Source organism: Fundulus heteroclitus, unplaced genomic scaffold, assembly GCF_011125445.2.
Source record: "Fundulus heteroclitus isolate FHET01 unplaced genomic scaffold, MU-UCD_Fhet_4.1 scaffold_36, whole genome shotgun sequence".
NCBI classification, from domain to species: Eukaryota; Metazoa; Chordata; class Actinopteri; order Cyprinodontiformes; family Fundulidae; genus Fundulus; species Fundulus heteroclitus.
In genome coordinates, this window is record NW_023396770.1 from 815,936 (window position 1) to 833,371 (window position 17,436).

The window sequence follows — 17,436 nt, forward strand, 5'->3', positions numbered from 1 at the left end:
CCTAATCCCCGGCATTCGGTTCCTCTTTCAGGAGCAGAGACTCGTTTTAAATCGGATCCAGTTTGAAGAAAAGCTGCTGAGGCTGAAGTAGAAACTGTTTTTATGGTTTTAAAACTGATTATTAAAAAGCAGGCCTGCACCTTTAAATAGAAATAAATCAGGTTGTCTAACTGACCTGGACCAGAACCTGAGAGGAGAACGCTCAGGTGCCTCCCCCCCCCCCCGCTTTAATGCCGGCGCTGCTTCAGCTTCATTATTTATTAGTGTTGAACGCAGCTGATGTTTCTGTAGAAAGCTGCCAGACGTCTGCTGATGAAGACGAGCTGAGATGCAGCTTCCTCTTTCTGACTCTAATCTGACTTCAACCTGAGAATTTTTATATTTTTGTAGCAGAACTTTTCCTCCGGTTCTGGGCGGGGAAATAAAGCAGAACTGGCAACCCTGGTGTGTGGATTCAGTCTTTTGTCCGCTTCCTGCTCCATCACAGCTGACGCAGCGCACTGAACCGGGTTGGGGGTTCTGCAGGGGTCCGGTGACGACCCGGCAGCAGAACCAGTAGAACCCGCAGAACCCAGGTGTGACGGAGCAGGAAATCATCCCGTGTGTGCAGGACGAGCCCTGAGGAGCAGGTCAGTCATGCTCCAGATGGACCGGGCCCGACCCGCTGATACCGACCCAGACTGGTTCTGACAGGAAGGTTTTCACTCAACACGACCCGTTACTTTTATTAGAACAGGTTCTGGTGTAAGGTCTCCAACATTCACGGTGTCTCTGACCCGAAGCGTCCTCCAGAACCTCATCCACCTCAGTCAAAGTCAGTTCTGACCCAAAACCCGCTTGGACTCCAGTTCTGACCCGGCTCAGAAGCGGAGCTCGGTGAAGCCGGCCACCGGCAGCTGGACCGGGTTCTTCTTCTCCAGCTTCAGGCCGTGTGGGGGGCGGGGCGCGGCGAGGCGGCTGTGGTGCAGCAGGCAGAAGAAGAAGAAACGCTCGCCCATCCTGGAGGCGCTGGTCAGCAGATCGTAGCTGGACAGCAGCTGCTGCCGGCTGGACGGGTCGCTGCAGCTCCTCAGCAGAACCTGAACAGAACCACAGCCAGAACACGTCATCTGCTGCAGAGCGGACCTCCTCCACCCAGCTCTGCTCAAGGGTTCAGGCAGCGGGCGGCACACCGACACCCTGCTGCTGGAGCAGGAGCAGAACCGCTCTCTGTTGGTTCTGGTTCTGGTTCTGAAGCTTCTGGGAACCGTTCAAATCTTCCCCCTTCATTAAGCATCTGGTTTGAGCTTTTCTCCAGAACCCGGCCGCCTGCAGAACCTCACCAGAACCACCAGGAGCACCGACCCACAGAACTGACCCACAGAACCGACCCACAGAACCGACCCACAGAACTGACCCACAGAACCGACCCACAGAACTGACCCACAGAACCGACCCACAGAACCGACCCACAGAACCGACCCACCTGCATGCGCGCGTCGATGCCCATGTTCTGCAGGAACGTTCTCTGGCTCACGGGTCCCAGACAGGCCACGCCTCCTCCCGCCATCCGCCGCAGGAAGCTGAAGTCCACGTCGGCGGTGAGGTCCGCAGAACCAGGCGCCTCCAGAACATCATGGAGCCGGTGACCCTTGAACCCCTGAGGGAGAAACCCAGTCAGAACCGGACCCACTTCACGGGTCTGGGTTCTCCCCCCAGCAGAACCAGAACCAAGTCCAGTCTGTGGGTTCTGACCCGGGCCCTAAGAAGCAGAACCGTACCCGGAACGTGTCGGTCTTGGTTCCGTCGTGGCCGTAGTCGGCGATCAGCGCCGCCCCCCCCTCCTCCTGGATCCGCCGGGCCAGCTGCTGCACCACGACTCCGCCCTCCGCACACACCTCCACGTGGCTCCGCCTCTCGCCCGCCTGAACACACTCACAGGTGTTAGTGCAGGGTTCTGACCCGGTGAGCCCACTGGGCCCGGCCTGGGCCAGGTGAGTCATGTGACGAGCTGCTCAGGTACACACCTGGACCAGCGTGGACGAGGCGAGCGTCGGCGTCGGAGCGATGACAAACCGCAGCCTGTCTGGATCTGCAGGGTGGATGTCCACCAGAACCTCCCTCCATCCTTTCTCTGTGCGCTGGGAGAGACAGGTGGGACAGGTGAGACAGGTGGGACAGGTGAGACAGGTGGGACAGGTGGGACGGTCCAGAACCGCACAGGTGAGGTGTGGGCAGAGAGGAGACAAGCAGCAGGAAGTCTCACCTGGAACTTGTGGATGGGCAGAGCGTCAAAGAACTCGTGAGCAACGAAGATGCTGAAAGCTGGAAACAGAGACGCACGTCTGGGTTCTTGGTTCTGAGGTTCTGACCCGGCTCGGCTTCCCGCGGTTCCCTACCTGCAGGCACGTCCTCCAGGCGGCGGTACCACGACACCGGGAACCCGGCAGCGGTTTCTCCGCGCCTGTAGACCGGGTCGTCCTCGCTGCTCGCCGTCTGGCTGCGGTTCCCCGTCAGCGTCTGGGCCTGGACCCGACTCAGAGTCGGACTCACCTCCACCAGGTGGACCGACACCGAGGCTCCGCCCACAACGGACCGCAGCTGGGTGAACACCTGGAGAGAGCCAGAGGGAGGAGCCACAGGTGTGTGGGACGTCAGTACCGTCACTGAGCCCATTTAGAACCAAACCGGGTCAGGGAACCGGCAGGAAGCCAAGAAGAAGAAGGTCCAGAACAAAGATGGCGGCCCACAGAACCGGTCTTACTCTGAGGATGTCAGCGACCAGCGAACCTTTCCCCGGTCCCAGCTCCACCAGCTGCAGCCGTTTGGGCCGAGCCGCTCCCATCCACTCACTGACCACCCAGACGCCCAACAGCTGAAGGAGCAGAAACGGATCAGAACCAAGAAGCTTCTGTTCAGTCCGGGGGAAAGGAGAACATTTCACTGATAATGAAGGTTCTGGCTGTGCAGCTTGGGGTTCTGGACCCATGGTTCTGACCCAAACACAGAGCACTGACCTCTCCAAAGACCTGGCTGATCTCCGGGGACGTGATGAAGTCTCCATCGGCTCCCAGCATGTTCCTCCTCACGTAGTAGCCCTGCAGCAGAACACCATCTGGGTCATGAAGGGTCCAGAACACAGAAACACTGCAGAGTAGGGCTGAACGATTTTGGAAAATAATCTAATTGCGATTTTTTTTCTTAATATTGCGATTTAATGCGATTTTTTTTCTCCCCAGTTTAATTTATCATGTCTTTTTAAACATATACAAAAAACAAATCAATTTGTTTTCTCGCCGTGCGGATTAGTTGCTAAAAGACCCGCAGCATCTAAACTCAGAGCAGAAATTATTGCGTTCTGACTACAATATATTTCAACCAAAATTGCAATTTTGACTTTTCTCTGCATTAACCACAAGCAACAAAAATGGCCTCTAAATAAAGATGTTTGTAAACAAGGACTATTTAAAACAAGAACTTTTAATGTTTCTATTAATCAGAATAATATTCAAGAGAACAGCTTTTAGTTGATTTGGACATCAATCCTTGTTGAACATAAAGTGCAACCAACAAGCAAGTCTATGTATTAAACTGATTGACCTGTACTTAATGCTATGTATGATTATATAAACTCTAAAACAAGTAATAAAATTAGATTATCTCACTGCTGCAACTGTCTTCCCTTCCATGTGGAGGCAAACCCACTTTAAACATTTTACCGACACCTAATGGACGCGTCTATTTCACTAATTGTTACATAGACAAAAATTGCAGACTCTGCGATTTGGAAATTGCGTTTTTTTTAAATCGCGATTATATCTAAAATGCAATTAATTGTTCAGCCCTACTGCAGAGGCCCAAACAGAACCGGACTCATCCATGAACCCGTCTCTGACCGACACCGGCTGCTACCTGGACCAGCAGCCCAGAACTGTGACAGATCTGGACCCAGATTCACCAAAACCATCAGAGTCCTTCAGAGTCTCACATCTCAGCCTATCAGCTCGTCCCCAGCAGCGTCCGGTGGTTCAGACGCTGCGACTCAGGGAGATGACAAGTTGTAGAGAGATTGTAGAATGCGGCCTTATTTGGTAAATGACTGAACTTTGGTAAATAAAATAGAGAAATAAAGATAAACAGCATGAGCTCAGAGCGTTGGACGGTAACTGAACGCCAGGATGACGGAGCAAACAGGACCGTGGAGGTCAGGAGATGTTTTCACACAACAAACCTGGATCACCATTTAGGCTGCTGACATTATTATGTGATACACAAAATACTTTCTAACCTTTTATATATTCTTTAGACATTTCTCCACTTTTTATTCATGATTATCCAATATCTTTCCTTTTATCTATTTATCCTCATTACGGTAGAGCAGCCTTTAACCCGCCGGGTCGCTGCTGATTCGTTTCCTCCTGAGGAGATGTTAAAGTTCATCTTATCTAAATATAATAATTCTCTGATTGTTAAAGAGTTTTATACGCTAATGTCCTCTGCTCAGGTGGATCAGCCAATCAGCTCTCTCCGTTTCCTGCTCCAGACTCCCTGATGTTCTCCACTTCAGGATCTCTGGAGGCCTGAGATGCTTTATGAATAACTTTCATCTCTGAGGTGAAAATCTAAGATTTTGGCTGAAATGACTCAGAGCTGCTGTCAGTCTGAGGATTCCTGGTGAAAACGGACCCAGCAGGTCTGGACCAGGACCCAGCAGGTCTGGATCAAAATGCCCTCAGGTATAGAGCAGCACTGACTGTAGATCAGCGGATCAGTTCTGGAACAGCTGGATTCATAGCATCAGAACCAACAAGGCGCTAGCCAAGCATCAGCAGCGGTTAGCGAGGCTCTCCTGGGAGCCGGGCGGCGGCAGACAGACAGACAGACAGACAGACAGACAGACAGACAGGCAGACAGACAGACAGACAGACAGACAGACAGACAGGCAGACAGACAGACAGACAGACAGACAGACAGACGTACGGTCACCGGGTTGGTCAGGACCTCCCTCATGTACTCGGACACAGAAATGGGTCCGGTGGCTCTGATCTTGGAGCTCAGGTGTTTGAGCATGGAGGGCTGGGGCTTGCCGTCCTCTGAGGAGCTGCAGAAGGAGCCGCGCTGAGCCGGGCTCCATCCTCCTGTCAAACAGATTTCTGAAGGCAAGGCAAGGCAAATTTATTTATATAGCACAATTCAGTACAAAGACAATGCAAAGTGCTTTACATGATTAAAACATAGCAAAATAAAACAAAATAAGAGCAAGTAGGAATAAAATATAGATAGAAAATAGAACAAAAAAGTGGTGATTCAGTTAACTAGGACAGTTGAAGGCAATTTTAAACAAATGTGTTTTTAATCTTGATTTAAAAGAACTCAGGCTTTCCGCACTTTTACAGTTTTCTGGAAGTTTGTTCCAGATAAGTGGAGCATAGGAACTAAAAGCTGCTTCTCCATGTTTGGTTCTGGTTCTAGGTATGCAGAGTAGGCTGGAGCCAGAAGACCTGAGTGGTCTGGATGGTTTATACGCTGATAACAAGTCTGTGATGTATTTAGGAGCTAAGCCATTTAAGGATTTATAGACTAACAGAAGTATTTTAAAGTCTATTCTCTGAGATACAGGGAGCCAGTGTAAGGACTTTAGAACTGGGGTGATGTGCTCTACTTTCTTAGTCTTAGTGAGGACACGGGCAGCAGCGTTCTGGATCAGCTGCAGCTGTCTGATCCACTTTTTAGGCAGACCTGTGAAAACACCGTTGCAGTAATCTATTCGACTAAAAATAAACGCATGGATTAGTTTTTCTAGATCCTGCTGAGACATCAGTCCTTTAATCCTAGAAATGTTCCTCAGGTGATAGAAAGCTGACCTTGTAATTGTCTTTAGATGCTTTTGAAGGTTCAGGTCTGAGTCCATCACTACACCCAGGTTTCGGGCCTGATTTGTGGTTTTTAGCTGAAGCGACTGAAGCTGTGTGCTAACTTTTGATCTTTCCTCTATTGGTCCAAATATTATTACTTCAGTTTTGTTTTTATTCAATTGGAGAAAATTTTGGCACATCCACGTATTGATTTCTTCTAGGCATTTACTCAGTGCCTGAACTGGTCCATAGTCACCTGGTGACATGGTGATGTAGAGCTGTGTGTCGTCTGCATAGTTATGGTAGCTGATGTTGTTATTTTTTATTATCTGGGCTAGAGGGAGCATGTAGATATTGAATAGGAGGGGACCCAGAATGGACCCTTGGGGAACCCCAAATGGGATTTTTGTCATCTCTGATGTAAAGTTACCTACTGATACAAAAAATTCCCTGTCCTTTAAGTAGGATTTAAACCAGTTGAGTGCTGTACCAGAGAGGCCGACCCAGTTCTCCAGGCGTTCTAACAGAATGGAGTGATCGACAGTATCAAATGCTGCACTGAGGTCCAATAGTACCAGCATGGTGGTTCTTCCACAGTCTGTATTTATATGGATGTCATTAAACACCTTGATAAGGGCGGTCTCTGTACTGTGGTGAGCGCGGAAACCTGACTGGAATACGTCAAAGCGGCTGGTCGTTGTTAAAAAGGTGTTTAATTGTTGAAACTCAGCTTTTTCTATAATCTACTGATAAAGGAGGTTTGAGATGGGCCTGTAGTTCTGGAGTAGAAGTTTGTCTAAATTGTTCTTTTTCAGCAGTGGTTTGATAATTGCTGTTTTTAGGGACTGGGGGAAAACACCTGACAGGAGGGACGTGTTTATTATCTGAGTCAAATCAGACGCTATGACAGGTAAAACTTTTTTAAAGAAAGCTGTGGGTAGAACATCAAGACAGCATGAAGAGGAACTTAGCTGCTAAATGATCTGCTCTAATCTTTTGTAGTTTATTTGGCTGAATTGGGACATTTTGTCAGGATAAGTTCCAGCTGAGTACGGCTTTGGTTCTGGAGCTGGTGTGGAAGTACAAACTGATCCTCTAATTTTTAGGATTTTCTCAGTAAAGAAGTTAGCAAATTCATTGCAGGCCCTGGTGGAGTGGAGTTCTGAAGCCACGGACACAGGAGGATTTGTTAATCTGTCGACTGTGGCAAATAAGACACGAGCATTATTAATGTTTTTCTTAATGATCTCAGAGAAGAAAGATTCTCTTGCATTTTTCAATTGTAAGTTATATCTGTTAAGTCTCTCTTTATAGATGTCATAGTGAACCAGGAGTCTGTTCTTTCTCCACCTGCGTTCAGCTTTTCGACATTCCCTCTTTTCACTTCTAACTGATGGAGCATTTCTCCAAGGAGATTTTTTCTTCCCGGAAACAACTTTCACTTTAACTGGAGCAATGCAGTCAATGATGTCTGAGACTTTAGACTGAAAGTTATCTACTAGCTCATCTACTGAGTTGCAGCCCAAGGTTGAAGTATCAGAGTAAGCTTGAATAAAAGTTTCAGCGGCATTGTCCTTAAAGGTGCGTTTTCTTACGATGTCCCTTTGGCTAAATGAGTCACTGGTAATGATACATTCAAAGGTAACGGAGAAGTGATCGGATAAGGCAACATCAGTTACATTGACCTGTGAAATGTTTAGACCTTTAGTGATGATTAAGTCTAAAATATGCCCCTGTTTGTGTGTTGGCTGTTTAACATTCTGAGTTAAACCAAAGTTTCTAAGTGTGTCACACAGTTCTTTTGCACTTCTGTCTTCAGGGTTGTCAACGTGAAAGTTGAAGTCTCCCACAATAATTAAACAGTCATAATCAACACATATCACAGACAAGAGGTCACTAAAATCCTTAAAAAAGTTTGATGTGGACTTAGGAGGCCTGTAAACATTCAGAAACATGGTTCGTACCGGGCCCTTTACCTTGAGAGCCAAATGTTCAAAAGAGTCAAATTTTCCTAAAAACATCTTTTTACACTTTAGTGAATCATTAAACAATGTTGCTACTCCTCCACCTTTCCTTTGCTGTCTGCTCTCACAAAGGAAATTGTAGTTTGGAGGTGTTGACTCCAGCAGTATTACTTCTTCATTAGATTCATGCAGCCATGTTTCTGTTAAAAACATAACATCAAGATTGTTGTCAATAATAAAGTCATTAATTAAAAGGGATTTTCCTGACAGAGATCTAATGTTTAATAAACCTAGTTTATATGATTTGGTGGTTGATGATGTCTCTGTGGCAGGTTGCATCTGACAGTTAATGACTTTCAAGTATTTGTTCCTGTTTATCCTTTTGTTTTTCTTTTTTCTGCCACGAATCATCACAGATATTCCGTAATTCCCGGGAAAAGACCCAAGCTGATTCTTGAAACTGTCTTGTCTGATAAACGTGCAGCGAGGGCCCGCTGTGTATCACAGCGAAGTAATCTGAAGGTCTTGAGGACAGGCATGTCCTCAGGCATGTCCTCAGAACCAGCGCCTCACTGAAGTCAGTGAGGCGCTGGTTCTGATCCGATGTCCACCTGAAACCGGCTTTGTGCTCGCTCAGCGGTTCTGATTTAAATCGTCCACCTGGATGTCCAGCAGGAGAAACCCGACCAGAACACCTGCAGCATCAGGAGCAGAATTTAGGTCCTTATGGACTCTTCCTGCTGTGGACCCACCCAGAACCACAGCTTTGAATTTATTCCTCTAAACCAGGGATGTCAAACCCATTTCTCTATTGGGTCACTTTGGTCACCTATCATGAAGTCATTAAAAGGGCCCTGTATAGATGACACTTTTGATTTGGTAATTTCATTCCAGTTCACATAAAAATGTTTAAAAAAAATCACAATACCATAAAATTAGCACATTTGACATGTTTGTCTGCAAAAACAGTTAATATTGGGGTGAGTTCCACTTTAAACTCATCATTCTGCATCACTTCTTCTCTTTTTGGACATTTCTGGGTTGTTTTAATGTGTTGTGGGAAATCTGACATCTAGTGGCAGGACGCTAATAATAATAATAATAATAATAATAATAATAATAATAATAATACATTTTATTTAAAAGGCGCCTTTCTGTCACCGTACAGAAGGGCAAAAAACAGGATGCTGTTACTACACAGTTAGAAAATCAACATTTGCTACAGGAGGCTCAGTTTTAGTCACTTTATAAACTTTAAAAGGATTTATGCCTCTACTGTATGACATGATACGTTTGTTTATTTTGGCTCTGGAGGGATAAATTGCCTTGACAGGCCAGATTCGGCCCGCGGACCTTGAGTTTGACAGGTGTGCTCTAAACCAAACAGAATTACAGCCTTTAACCCCCCCTCTCCAGGTGTGTTCAGTCCCTGCCTGCAGCAGGTGAGCTATGACACCTGGAGATCTGAGCCGTTTTAGCTCCTCCAGACGGCTCTGGGTTCCTACCTGCTGCAGGTGAGGGTGGAGGTGTCTGTGGTTCTGGTTCCTACCTGCGGCAGGTTTACCTGTAACAGGTAGACATGGAGTCACGCGGTGGCTGAAGGTCCTGCAAAGCAGCTCCCGACAGATCCTCATCCTCGTCCCGATCCCGCCTGTGTGCGTCACTTCCTGCTAACCTCTGAGCTAACAGTTAGCATTAGCGGTGTTAACCTGTGTAGCGGCGGATTGTGGTCCGGATTAAAGTCGGACTGCGGCTCAGATTAAATCTGCAGCTCTCAGTCAGCGGAGGAAACCTGCCTGTGGGGCTAAAGCTGGTTAGAAAGCTCACACAGCTAAAGCTAACGGGCCGCTAAGGTTACCAGCGGCTGGTAGTGGTGCGACAGCGCCCCCTGCTGCTGGGGAGGAGCTCCGCCTACAGGCTGCAGAAATAGACATCTGCTGAAATCAGCGTTGTCTTGTGATTAAAAGCTGCCTGCCAAAAAAAATCTGCATCCATCATGCCTTTGCATCAAAGATGCACCAAGCTGCTCCTGCTGCTGCTGCTGCTGAGAACGTTGCAGCATGATGAAAAAAAAGAACAAAAAGCTGCAGAGAAGAAGCTTCAGGAAGTCCAAGATGGTCCAACAATCCCATAACCATCTCTGCAGGCTGCTGCTTCCACCAGTGCAGAGCTTACTCAGTGGCTGGCTCCTCCTTCCTCCCGGTTCTGCCCAACAACGTTTCGTGAATAAACAATTGGATCAGAACATTCTCCAGGAGGAACTTCTTTCAACGTCCAGGACCAGCTCAGCGATGATCTGTAGATTTCCCAGCATGATGGAGCACCAAGTTACAAGGAAAAAGTGATAACAAAGCTGCTCAGAGACCAGAACAAGGTGGGATCTGCCGTCAGGAACCTCCTCGGATCAGAACCTCACTCCAACCGACCCACAGCATGATGCAGCCACCGCCGGCCGGTTCTCAAAGAGCAGGAGGAGAAACAGAAGCAGACAAACTGGGATCAAACCGCAGCATCAAGAAGACAAGAACGGGTCGCCATCAGTCAGGATCTGGTCCAAAATCTGGAATCAAGCAGGTCAGAGAGGATTCCAGGAGAAACGCTTGAAATAAATACGCTGAGCAAAAATAAAACGGATTCACTGACAAAAATCTTTGAAACCACTCGAACCGAAACGTCAACAGCAGAAACGTTTGTTCTCATGTGCAGATCTGCTAGAGCTCATTTTAATAAAGAGGATGTTACTGCAGCAGGTCCCAGAAAACATGAGAAACAGGAAGAACGGCGAGGCGGCAGAGCGCCGTGCTGTCACAGCGTAATTCTGACTCTGTGGTCAGCGGCTTGCTGAGTTGGAGCTTCTGTGCAGCAGCTGTCAGAAACGTTAGTTCCTCCTCGGGCCGTCTGGCTGCAGGAAGCCCGTCGAGCTGCGGGGCGTCCAGGCTGCAGGTCAGGTGCTGAGGACCAGCTGAGGCCGCACGTCAGACTGAGCTGCTTCGCTCTCAGAGGACCAAACATGATGGAAGGCTTCAGGTCAGAGGCTGAATCCTGATTGGTGGAAGACATCTGAGTCAGCAGGCTTTCTGAAGGTATGTTTCTCCTCACTTTGGCTGCTTTTAACCTCAGATTCACTCCTTCATCTGGAGTCCTCAGACCTCCAGTGTTGGTGCTGGTTCCCATCAGAGAAGATTTACCTTCTGCTGAGCTTTGAACCCTTCGGTCCTGGTTCAGGTCTGGACCTCCAGCCTCCTAAATGAGCTGGTCTTCTGTTAGCATTTAAAGCTGGTTCTGGAGGAGTTTCTGGACATCTGAGGTCCGGTTAAAGCCGACCAGCTCAGGAGAAGCTGGTGGTTCTGTTCCAGGAGGAGGATGTAGGTTCCTTCTCCAACATGACTCATCTGGGTTTTATATCCTCTAACGATGAGAAGCTGTTATCTCGGAGCTCCTTAGAGAAAACGAGACGCTGCTTCAACAGGAACCGATCTGGACTTCAGAGCTAAAGCCGTAATGTGAGAGTTGATGAGAAAATTCTAAGAACAGTTCTGGTCTGATTCACATGTTCCACACAGGAGCAGAAGTAATGAACGTACAGAGGAAACCAGAGATTCAGGTTATCCGTTAGATTAAATCTTTATTTTCACCTCAGCATGAACTAATGCATCGGGGGGGCATGAACCGCATTATCAACCAATCAGATCCCAGAAGAAGATGAGCGGACCAGAACCGGTTTACCAGATGAGAAATTGAAACTGTTTTAACATAAATATCAGAGCAAAACATTCAACAGTTTCTCTTTTTGGAACTACAGCTCCCATGATGCTTTGGGCTGCGATTAGATAATTGATACCTCAGCGGATTGTGTTTTAACCTTTAAAAGAACCAGCAGCAGCTGAGTTTCTGAAAAGCTGCATGTTGGACTCCTGAGAAGATGTTGGGACTAAAAGAAACGAGATGTTCCAGTTCTGAACCTGCAGTCTGCTCCTCGTCCAGCAGCCATGAGCCAGCGGCACGTTACCGTCAAAGACCTGGGGGACACCGACTGCCAGGGCTGGCTGCAGCGCAGGAAGGACGGACGCAGCTTCCTGGGAAGCAAATGGAAAAGGTACTGGTTTGTCCTGAAGAAGAGCTGCCTGTACTGGTACTGCGACAAGACGGTGAGTCCAGACTGGGTCAGGTGGGAGGCCTTGATGCTCCGCAGCTTTAACTCAGAGCTTTGCATCAACATTTCCTAATGCATCAGAACGCTGTTCTGCCTCTCTGCTCATTTTCTCTGCTTTTATTCAAGCAGAACGAGCTGCAGAAACATCTGTTTTATGATGTGACTGTTTAACAGCAGCTGCTTAGCTTGGTGAATGTGACTGAATGTGACTGAACGAGGTAAACGGGTCGACCTGCAGTTCTGCTACCAACATAGTCAGAAAGTTGGTCAGAGCTGAAACCTCACATCTTAATCACAGAAGTCTACACAAAACACAAATCTGAAACGGTTCTGTTTCCATACAGAACCTCAAATGGTTCAGTTTCTGTACAGATCCAGGAACTAAAACGATTCATTTTCTCTGCAGATCCAGAATCTGAAACACTTCAGTTTCTCTACAGATGCAGAAACTGAAACGGTTCAGTTTCTCTACAGATCCAGAAACTGAAACAGTTCAATTTCAGAAACTGAACCGGTTCAGTTTCTCTGCAGATCCGGAAACTGAAACAGTTCAATTTCAGAAACTGAACCGGTTCAGTTTCTCTGCAGATCCGGAAACTGAAACAGCACAATTTCAGAAACTGAACCGGTTCAGTTTCTCTGCAGATCCGGAAACTGAAACAGTACAATTTCAGAAACTGAACCGGTTCAGTTTCTCTGCAGATCCGGAAACTGAAACAGTTCAGTTTCTCTACAGATCCGGAAACTGAAACGGTTCAATTTCAGAAATGAACCGGTTCAGTTTCTCCACAGATCCGGAAACTGAAATGGTTCAATTTCAGAAACTGAACCGGTTCAGTTTTTCCACAGATCCGGAAACTAAAACGGTTCAATTTCAGAAACTGAACCGGTTCTGTTTCTCTGCAGATCCAGCAACCGAAACGGTTCAATTTCTTTGCAGATCTGGCAACTGAAACGGTTCTGTTTCCATACAGAACCTCAAATGGTTCAGTTTCTGTACAGATCCAGGAACTAAAACGATTAATTTTCTCTGCAGATCCAGAATCTGAAACACTTCAGTTTCTCTACAGATCCAGAAACTGAAACTGTTCAGTTTCTCTACAGATCCGGAAACTGAAACAGTTCAATTTCAGAAACTGAACCGGTTCAGTTTCTCTGCAGATCCGGAAACTGAAACAGTTCAGTTTCTCTACAGATCCGGAAACTGAAACGCTTCAATTTTAGAAACTGAACCGGTTCAGTTTCTCCACAGATCCGAAAACTGAAATGTTTCAATATCAGTAACTGAAACGGTTCAATTTCAGAAACTAAAACGGTTCTGTTTCTCCGCAGATCCGGAAACTGAAACGGTTCAGTTTCAGAAATTGAAACGGTTCAGTTTCTCTGCAGATCCGGCAACTGAAACGGTTCCGTTTTTGTGCAGAACCAGAAACTTGAAACAGTTATTTTTCTGTACAGATATAGAACCTGAAACGGTTCGGTTTCTGTGCAGAAGCAGAACCTGAAACGGTTCTCTTTCTGTGCATATCTGTATCCTTAAACCATTGGATCTTTTGCAGCTCTTGAGGTAGAAGTGATTCAGGTTTCCAGCAGACTGGGTCTAGTTGTGTCTCACAGCGTCTGTGTGTCCTGCAGGCGCAGAAGGCCGAAGGCTTCATCAACCTCTCTGGTTTCAGCATCGAGCAGACCAAAGCCTGCAGGAAGAAACAGTATGACTCTCAACTTTCTGTGGTTAACGCTTTGATCTGAGCAGCCGGTTGTTCATGAAGTGATCCGCTGACCAAAAGCGGATCTCTGTGTTTCAGTGTGATAACGGCTAGTCATCCTCACGTGGTCACCATCTTCATCGCTGCAGACAGCTTCATGGACATGAATAAGTATGTAGTCTGTTTTCTGCTACTTTTATATGTAGCATTATATATAACTGGGTAACATCTACGTACCGAGCGAGACCCGGATCACCCGCCTACAAACCTGCAGCTCCACATTCATCGGTCTGGTTCTGAACCGAGTCAACCAATCAGGGTGGGCTCATAAGTCACTGACATGTTGGACCCGGGTCGGAGCAATGACCCAGAACCAGACTCCTCTGGTGGAGCACGGCGAGATGATTGGCCTGTTGGGTCAGGAACACGTGAAGAACGTAGAACACGTTCTAACCTTCTGCTCTGACGTCTCCTCGCCTTCAGGTGGATCAGCAAACTGTGTGAGGCGGCTGAACCCAACGAGCCCGTCAACGCCGAAGGTCTCAGACCCGTCCGCCCTTCAGAACCGCTCTCCTCTTCCTCAGTCCGCTCACAGAATGCTTCTCTCTGCAGAGCGTTACAGCGAAGACAGCGACCAGGACACTGACGAATCTGGGTCCACCTCTTGTGCCATGGACTCTGAAGTGGACCCAACAGAACCAGAAGCCGTCAGTAAACCCGTTCTCCGTCCTGCTGCAGAGACAAAGCAGCGTTTGTCCTCTGAAGGGAACTCTTCCTCTCTGTCTTCCAGGCAGAGGATGTCGGGTCTCTGTCCTGTTCCTCTATCCCAGCCGACACCCTGACCCCGGACAGCAGAACCAACCTCTCCTGCTTGGACCTCCCGACACCAGGTGGTTCCAGTGAAGCAGCCGGGTCCCCCCCGCTCTGTGTCACGGAGGAAAGAGAAGGTACGCACCTGCATTCACACCTGGCTACCATGACAACGGCTTCCTCTGACCGTGCTCGGCCGTTTCCAGAGAGGCCGACAGATGAGATGGAGTCTCTGTACAGACGGCTGAAGGCAGCCAGGCTGTCTCCCATGGGACAGAAGGACTTCCGGGCCTCGTTTATCCGCCGCAGCCCCAACGAGCAGGTCAACGAGAAGCTGCACCTGCTGCGCATCCTCAGCAGCACCTTAAAGGTGAGTCCGCCGGGTCACCTGGTCTCAGGTAGAGCCGCTGCAGGCTTTCTGCCGTCAGAGCCGACCGATCCCGGAACATCGGACAGAACTGATCCAGAACGCTTCAGAAACGCTGAATTCAGTTTCATTTCTGTTAACTTTTTAAACACAATTACAGAAAATTTTTACATTTTAGTGAAATCTGTTTAATTTTTGTCTCGTTAACTAAATATCCCAATTACAAAATCTATTGAATTCATGCTTAGCTTTTGTGAACTTTGCTTCTTTTTTTCATTTGGCTAATTTTATTAAATTAATACAATTTTGTTTTTAATTTGTGAAATTTAGCTAAAACTTTATAGCTTTTTATAAAAGCAATGTTCCTGTTAAAAGGACGCTGAATTATTCCATTTAATTATTTCATGACTACATGTTGGGCTAAATTATGCTGCCAGTGTAATTCATTAATACCTGATGAATTTAACTTCCTGCTCTGAGGTAAGTTTTCTTCTGATGTTCTGGAGTTTACACCTGCTGGGGGCGTGTCTTGTAACGAGGGGCGGGGCCTCACACTTGGACCGACCAATCAGAGCATCCCGGGTCTCAGCACGATTTCGCCACTGATCTCAATTTACTCACTGGATTACTGATTGGCCGTATATAATACACGTCGCTGTGAAGCCACCAGCCGCCATCTTGGTACTCCCTATTTTCCTCCAGTAACTAGGGAATATGTTACCTGACTCCGCCAGATAGATTTGCTCCGCATATCCATCTGGAAACCTTCCGTTGAAGTAACTTTGGGAAGGGGCGAAAATACTGGTTAGCTGATTGGCCTACGTTGGTGATAGACGGGCCAAATGAACCAATCAGATTCAAAACACAACCACAAGCCAAGCTACTCTTGCTGCTGCAGGTAAAGGCTCGTTAGCTCAGCAAATAAATACTCTGTAATTCCGATAAAACTTGCTCGATAGCCGCGCTAACGCTAGTTTCATCGGCTGAAGCCGCCATGTTCTTTAGACTGAACTGACGCGCTTCCCGTTGCGTCACACCTCAACCCGCCTCAAAGCCAACGCTGATTGGACGTTCGTTTGGTGAACGGCTCCAAATTTTCTTTAACGGAGAGTAGCCAGACTGATCTGCGAGTGAAACCTTGAAAGCTCGCGAGATCAGGATGGTCTCACGAGGCTAGGGAATATGTGCGCTACAGCATCGAATAACGAGGATTTTCTCATGTTCAGGGGGGGCTTAAGACTTTTAAAATGTCAAATGCCATATACTTTTATGTTATGTACTAAAACTATTAAGTAGGCCTACTGAGAAAGCTGAAATATTTTGCATGTTATTATATATATATATATATATATATATATATATATATATATATATATATATATATATATATATAAAAAAAATGCAAAATATCTCAGCACCTAATTTCCTAGAAGTTGATAGTGTTAGTACATCCACTGACTGTAGAATTACCTGTGAAATATTTTCACACAGCCAGAAAACTGCTTGTTGTTGCAACCAAATCCTGTGGGATTCTGGGAGAGTAGGGAGTAGCAAGATGGCGGCCAGTGACTTCAGTTTTTCTGGCCAATTAGCACTCCAGTGTATAAATAGAGATCAGTGGATTTCACAGGTTGGTTGTGGATGAAACGATATTTGTTTGACTGACACTGCTGATGTTCTCCAGGCCAAAGAGTTGGAGCTGCAGGTGGTGGAGCAGATCCTGGACCATCCGGACCTGCCGGCCGCCGCCTACCGGCAGTGGAAACAGTCCAACTCCATCCTGATGGAGGAGATCCTGCGGCGCGGCCGGCCGCCAGGGGGCGCCACGGGGCTCAGTGCAGAGGAATCAGGTTAACGAGTCACAGCTGATCGGATCCAGATCCATCAGTGGCGACAGGACTGAACGGTTCCTGAACTGATTCAGCAACACCAACCCAGTTCACCTAAATGACCCAGAATCGGTTCCCCAGACCCATTCAGCCCCCCGGACCGGTTCTGTGTTCATCCTGGTACCTAGAACCTGTGCAGCACCGCTTCATTCAGACCGGTTCTTTTTGTAAACTTTTCGTTTTAGAAAAATGCAACTCAGTTTTACAGAAATCTAATTTTAGATATTTCAGCTCAGAACAAAAACCCAAAATGGTCTCAGACAACGAGTCTGACACTAGACCAGTGAAACCTATTTAATCCATTTCATATCATGGCCGACCGGACCGGACCGGTGCTGGAGGAGGTCACTGCTGAAGCAGCTGGTTCCCAGAACTGGATCCAGGTTCGTGGAAAGTTGAGTGGAAGGAAAAGCTGCCCCAGCATGGCCAAGGTGGTTCTGTCAGCTAACTGGACTGACCAGAACCCTTCAGAATCTATGGGGTGTTGTCCAGAGGAAGATGAGCGACACCAGAACCTACAAAGCAGATGTTCTGCAGGCCGCTAACCCGGGCTTTCTGAACATCTCAGCAGAACCACAGATTGATCTGAAATGTATAAAATGTGTTTTTATTGTTGAGACGCTTAAATTTGGGTTTTTACTCTGTGAGCCAGAATCATCAGAACTGCAAGAAATAAAGGTTTTAAACTTTTGACTTGTTTCTCTGTACTTTAG

The 17,436-nt window shown here is 47.2% G+C and overlaps 2 protein-coding genes across 7 annotated transcripts; one reads left to right on the plus strand and one right to left on the minus strand.

Moving 5' to 3' along the window:
- Nucleotides 1-698: 698 nt before the first annotated feature.
- Nucleotides 699-9,656, minus strand: ndufaf7 (NADH:ubiquinone oxidoreductase complex assembly factor 7). 4 transcript variants are annotated; one of them, XM_012874363.3, is made up of 10 exons: nt 9,348-9,656; nt 4,960-5,117; nt 2,997-3,077; nt 2,744-2,854; nt 2,379-2,592; nt 2,246-2,304; nt 2,007-2,120; nt 1,761-1,904; nt 1,466-1,639; nt 699-1,079 (listed from the first exon to the last, which is right to left on the minus strand). In XM_012874363.3, the coding sequence occupies exons 1-10, from the start codon at nt 9,430-9,432 to the stop codon at nt 861-863; spliced, it is 1,359 nt and encodes a 452-aa protein (XP_012729817.2). In that variant the 5' UTR covers nt 9,433-9,656; the 3' UTR covers nt 699-860. The 4 variants fall into 4 exon arrangements, with proteins under 4 accessions (XP_012729817.2, XP_012729818.2, XP_021178119.2 ...); XM_012874364.3 differs by having other exon boundaries at nt 9,363-9,655; XM_021322444.2 differs by having other exon boundaries at nt 9,304-9,380.
- Nucleotides 9,657-9,847: 191 nt separating this feature from the next.
- Nucleotides 9,848-17,413, plus strand: LOC105934352 (connector enhancer of kinase suppressor of ras 2). Of its 3 annotated transcripts, none has more exons than XM_036130397.1 (9): nt 9,848-10,881; nt 11,783-11,946; nt 13,587-13,660; nt 13,757-13,828; nt 14,141-14,196; nt 14,270-14,364; nt 14,448-14,604; nt 14,674-14,837; nt 16,519-17,413. In XM_036130397.1, the coding sequence occupies exons 2-9, from the start codon at nt 11,788-11,790 to the stop codon at nt 16,687-16,689; spliced, it is 948 nt and encodes a 315-aa protein (XP_035986290.1). In that variant the 5' UTR covers nt 9,848-10,881; nt 11,783-11,787; the 3' UTR covers nt 16,690-17,413. The 3 variants fall into 3 exon arrangements, with proteins under 3 accessions (XP_035986290.1, XP_035986291.1, XP_035986292.1); XM_036130398.1 differs by having other exon boundaries at nt 11,786-11,946; XM_036130399.1 differs by having other exon boundaries at nt 10,860-10,881; nt 11,783-11,894.
- The last annotated feature ends 23 nt before the right edge of the window (nt 17,414-17,436 follow it).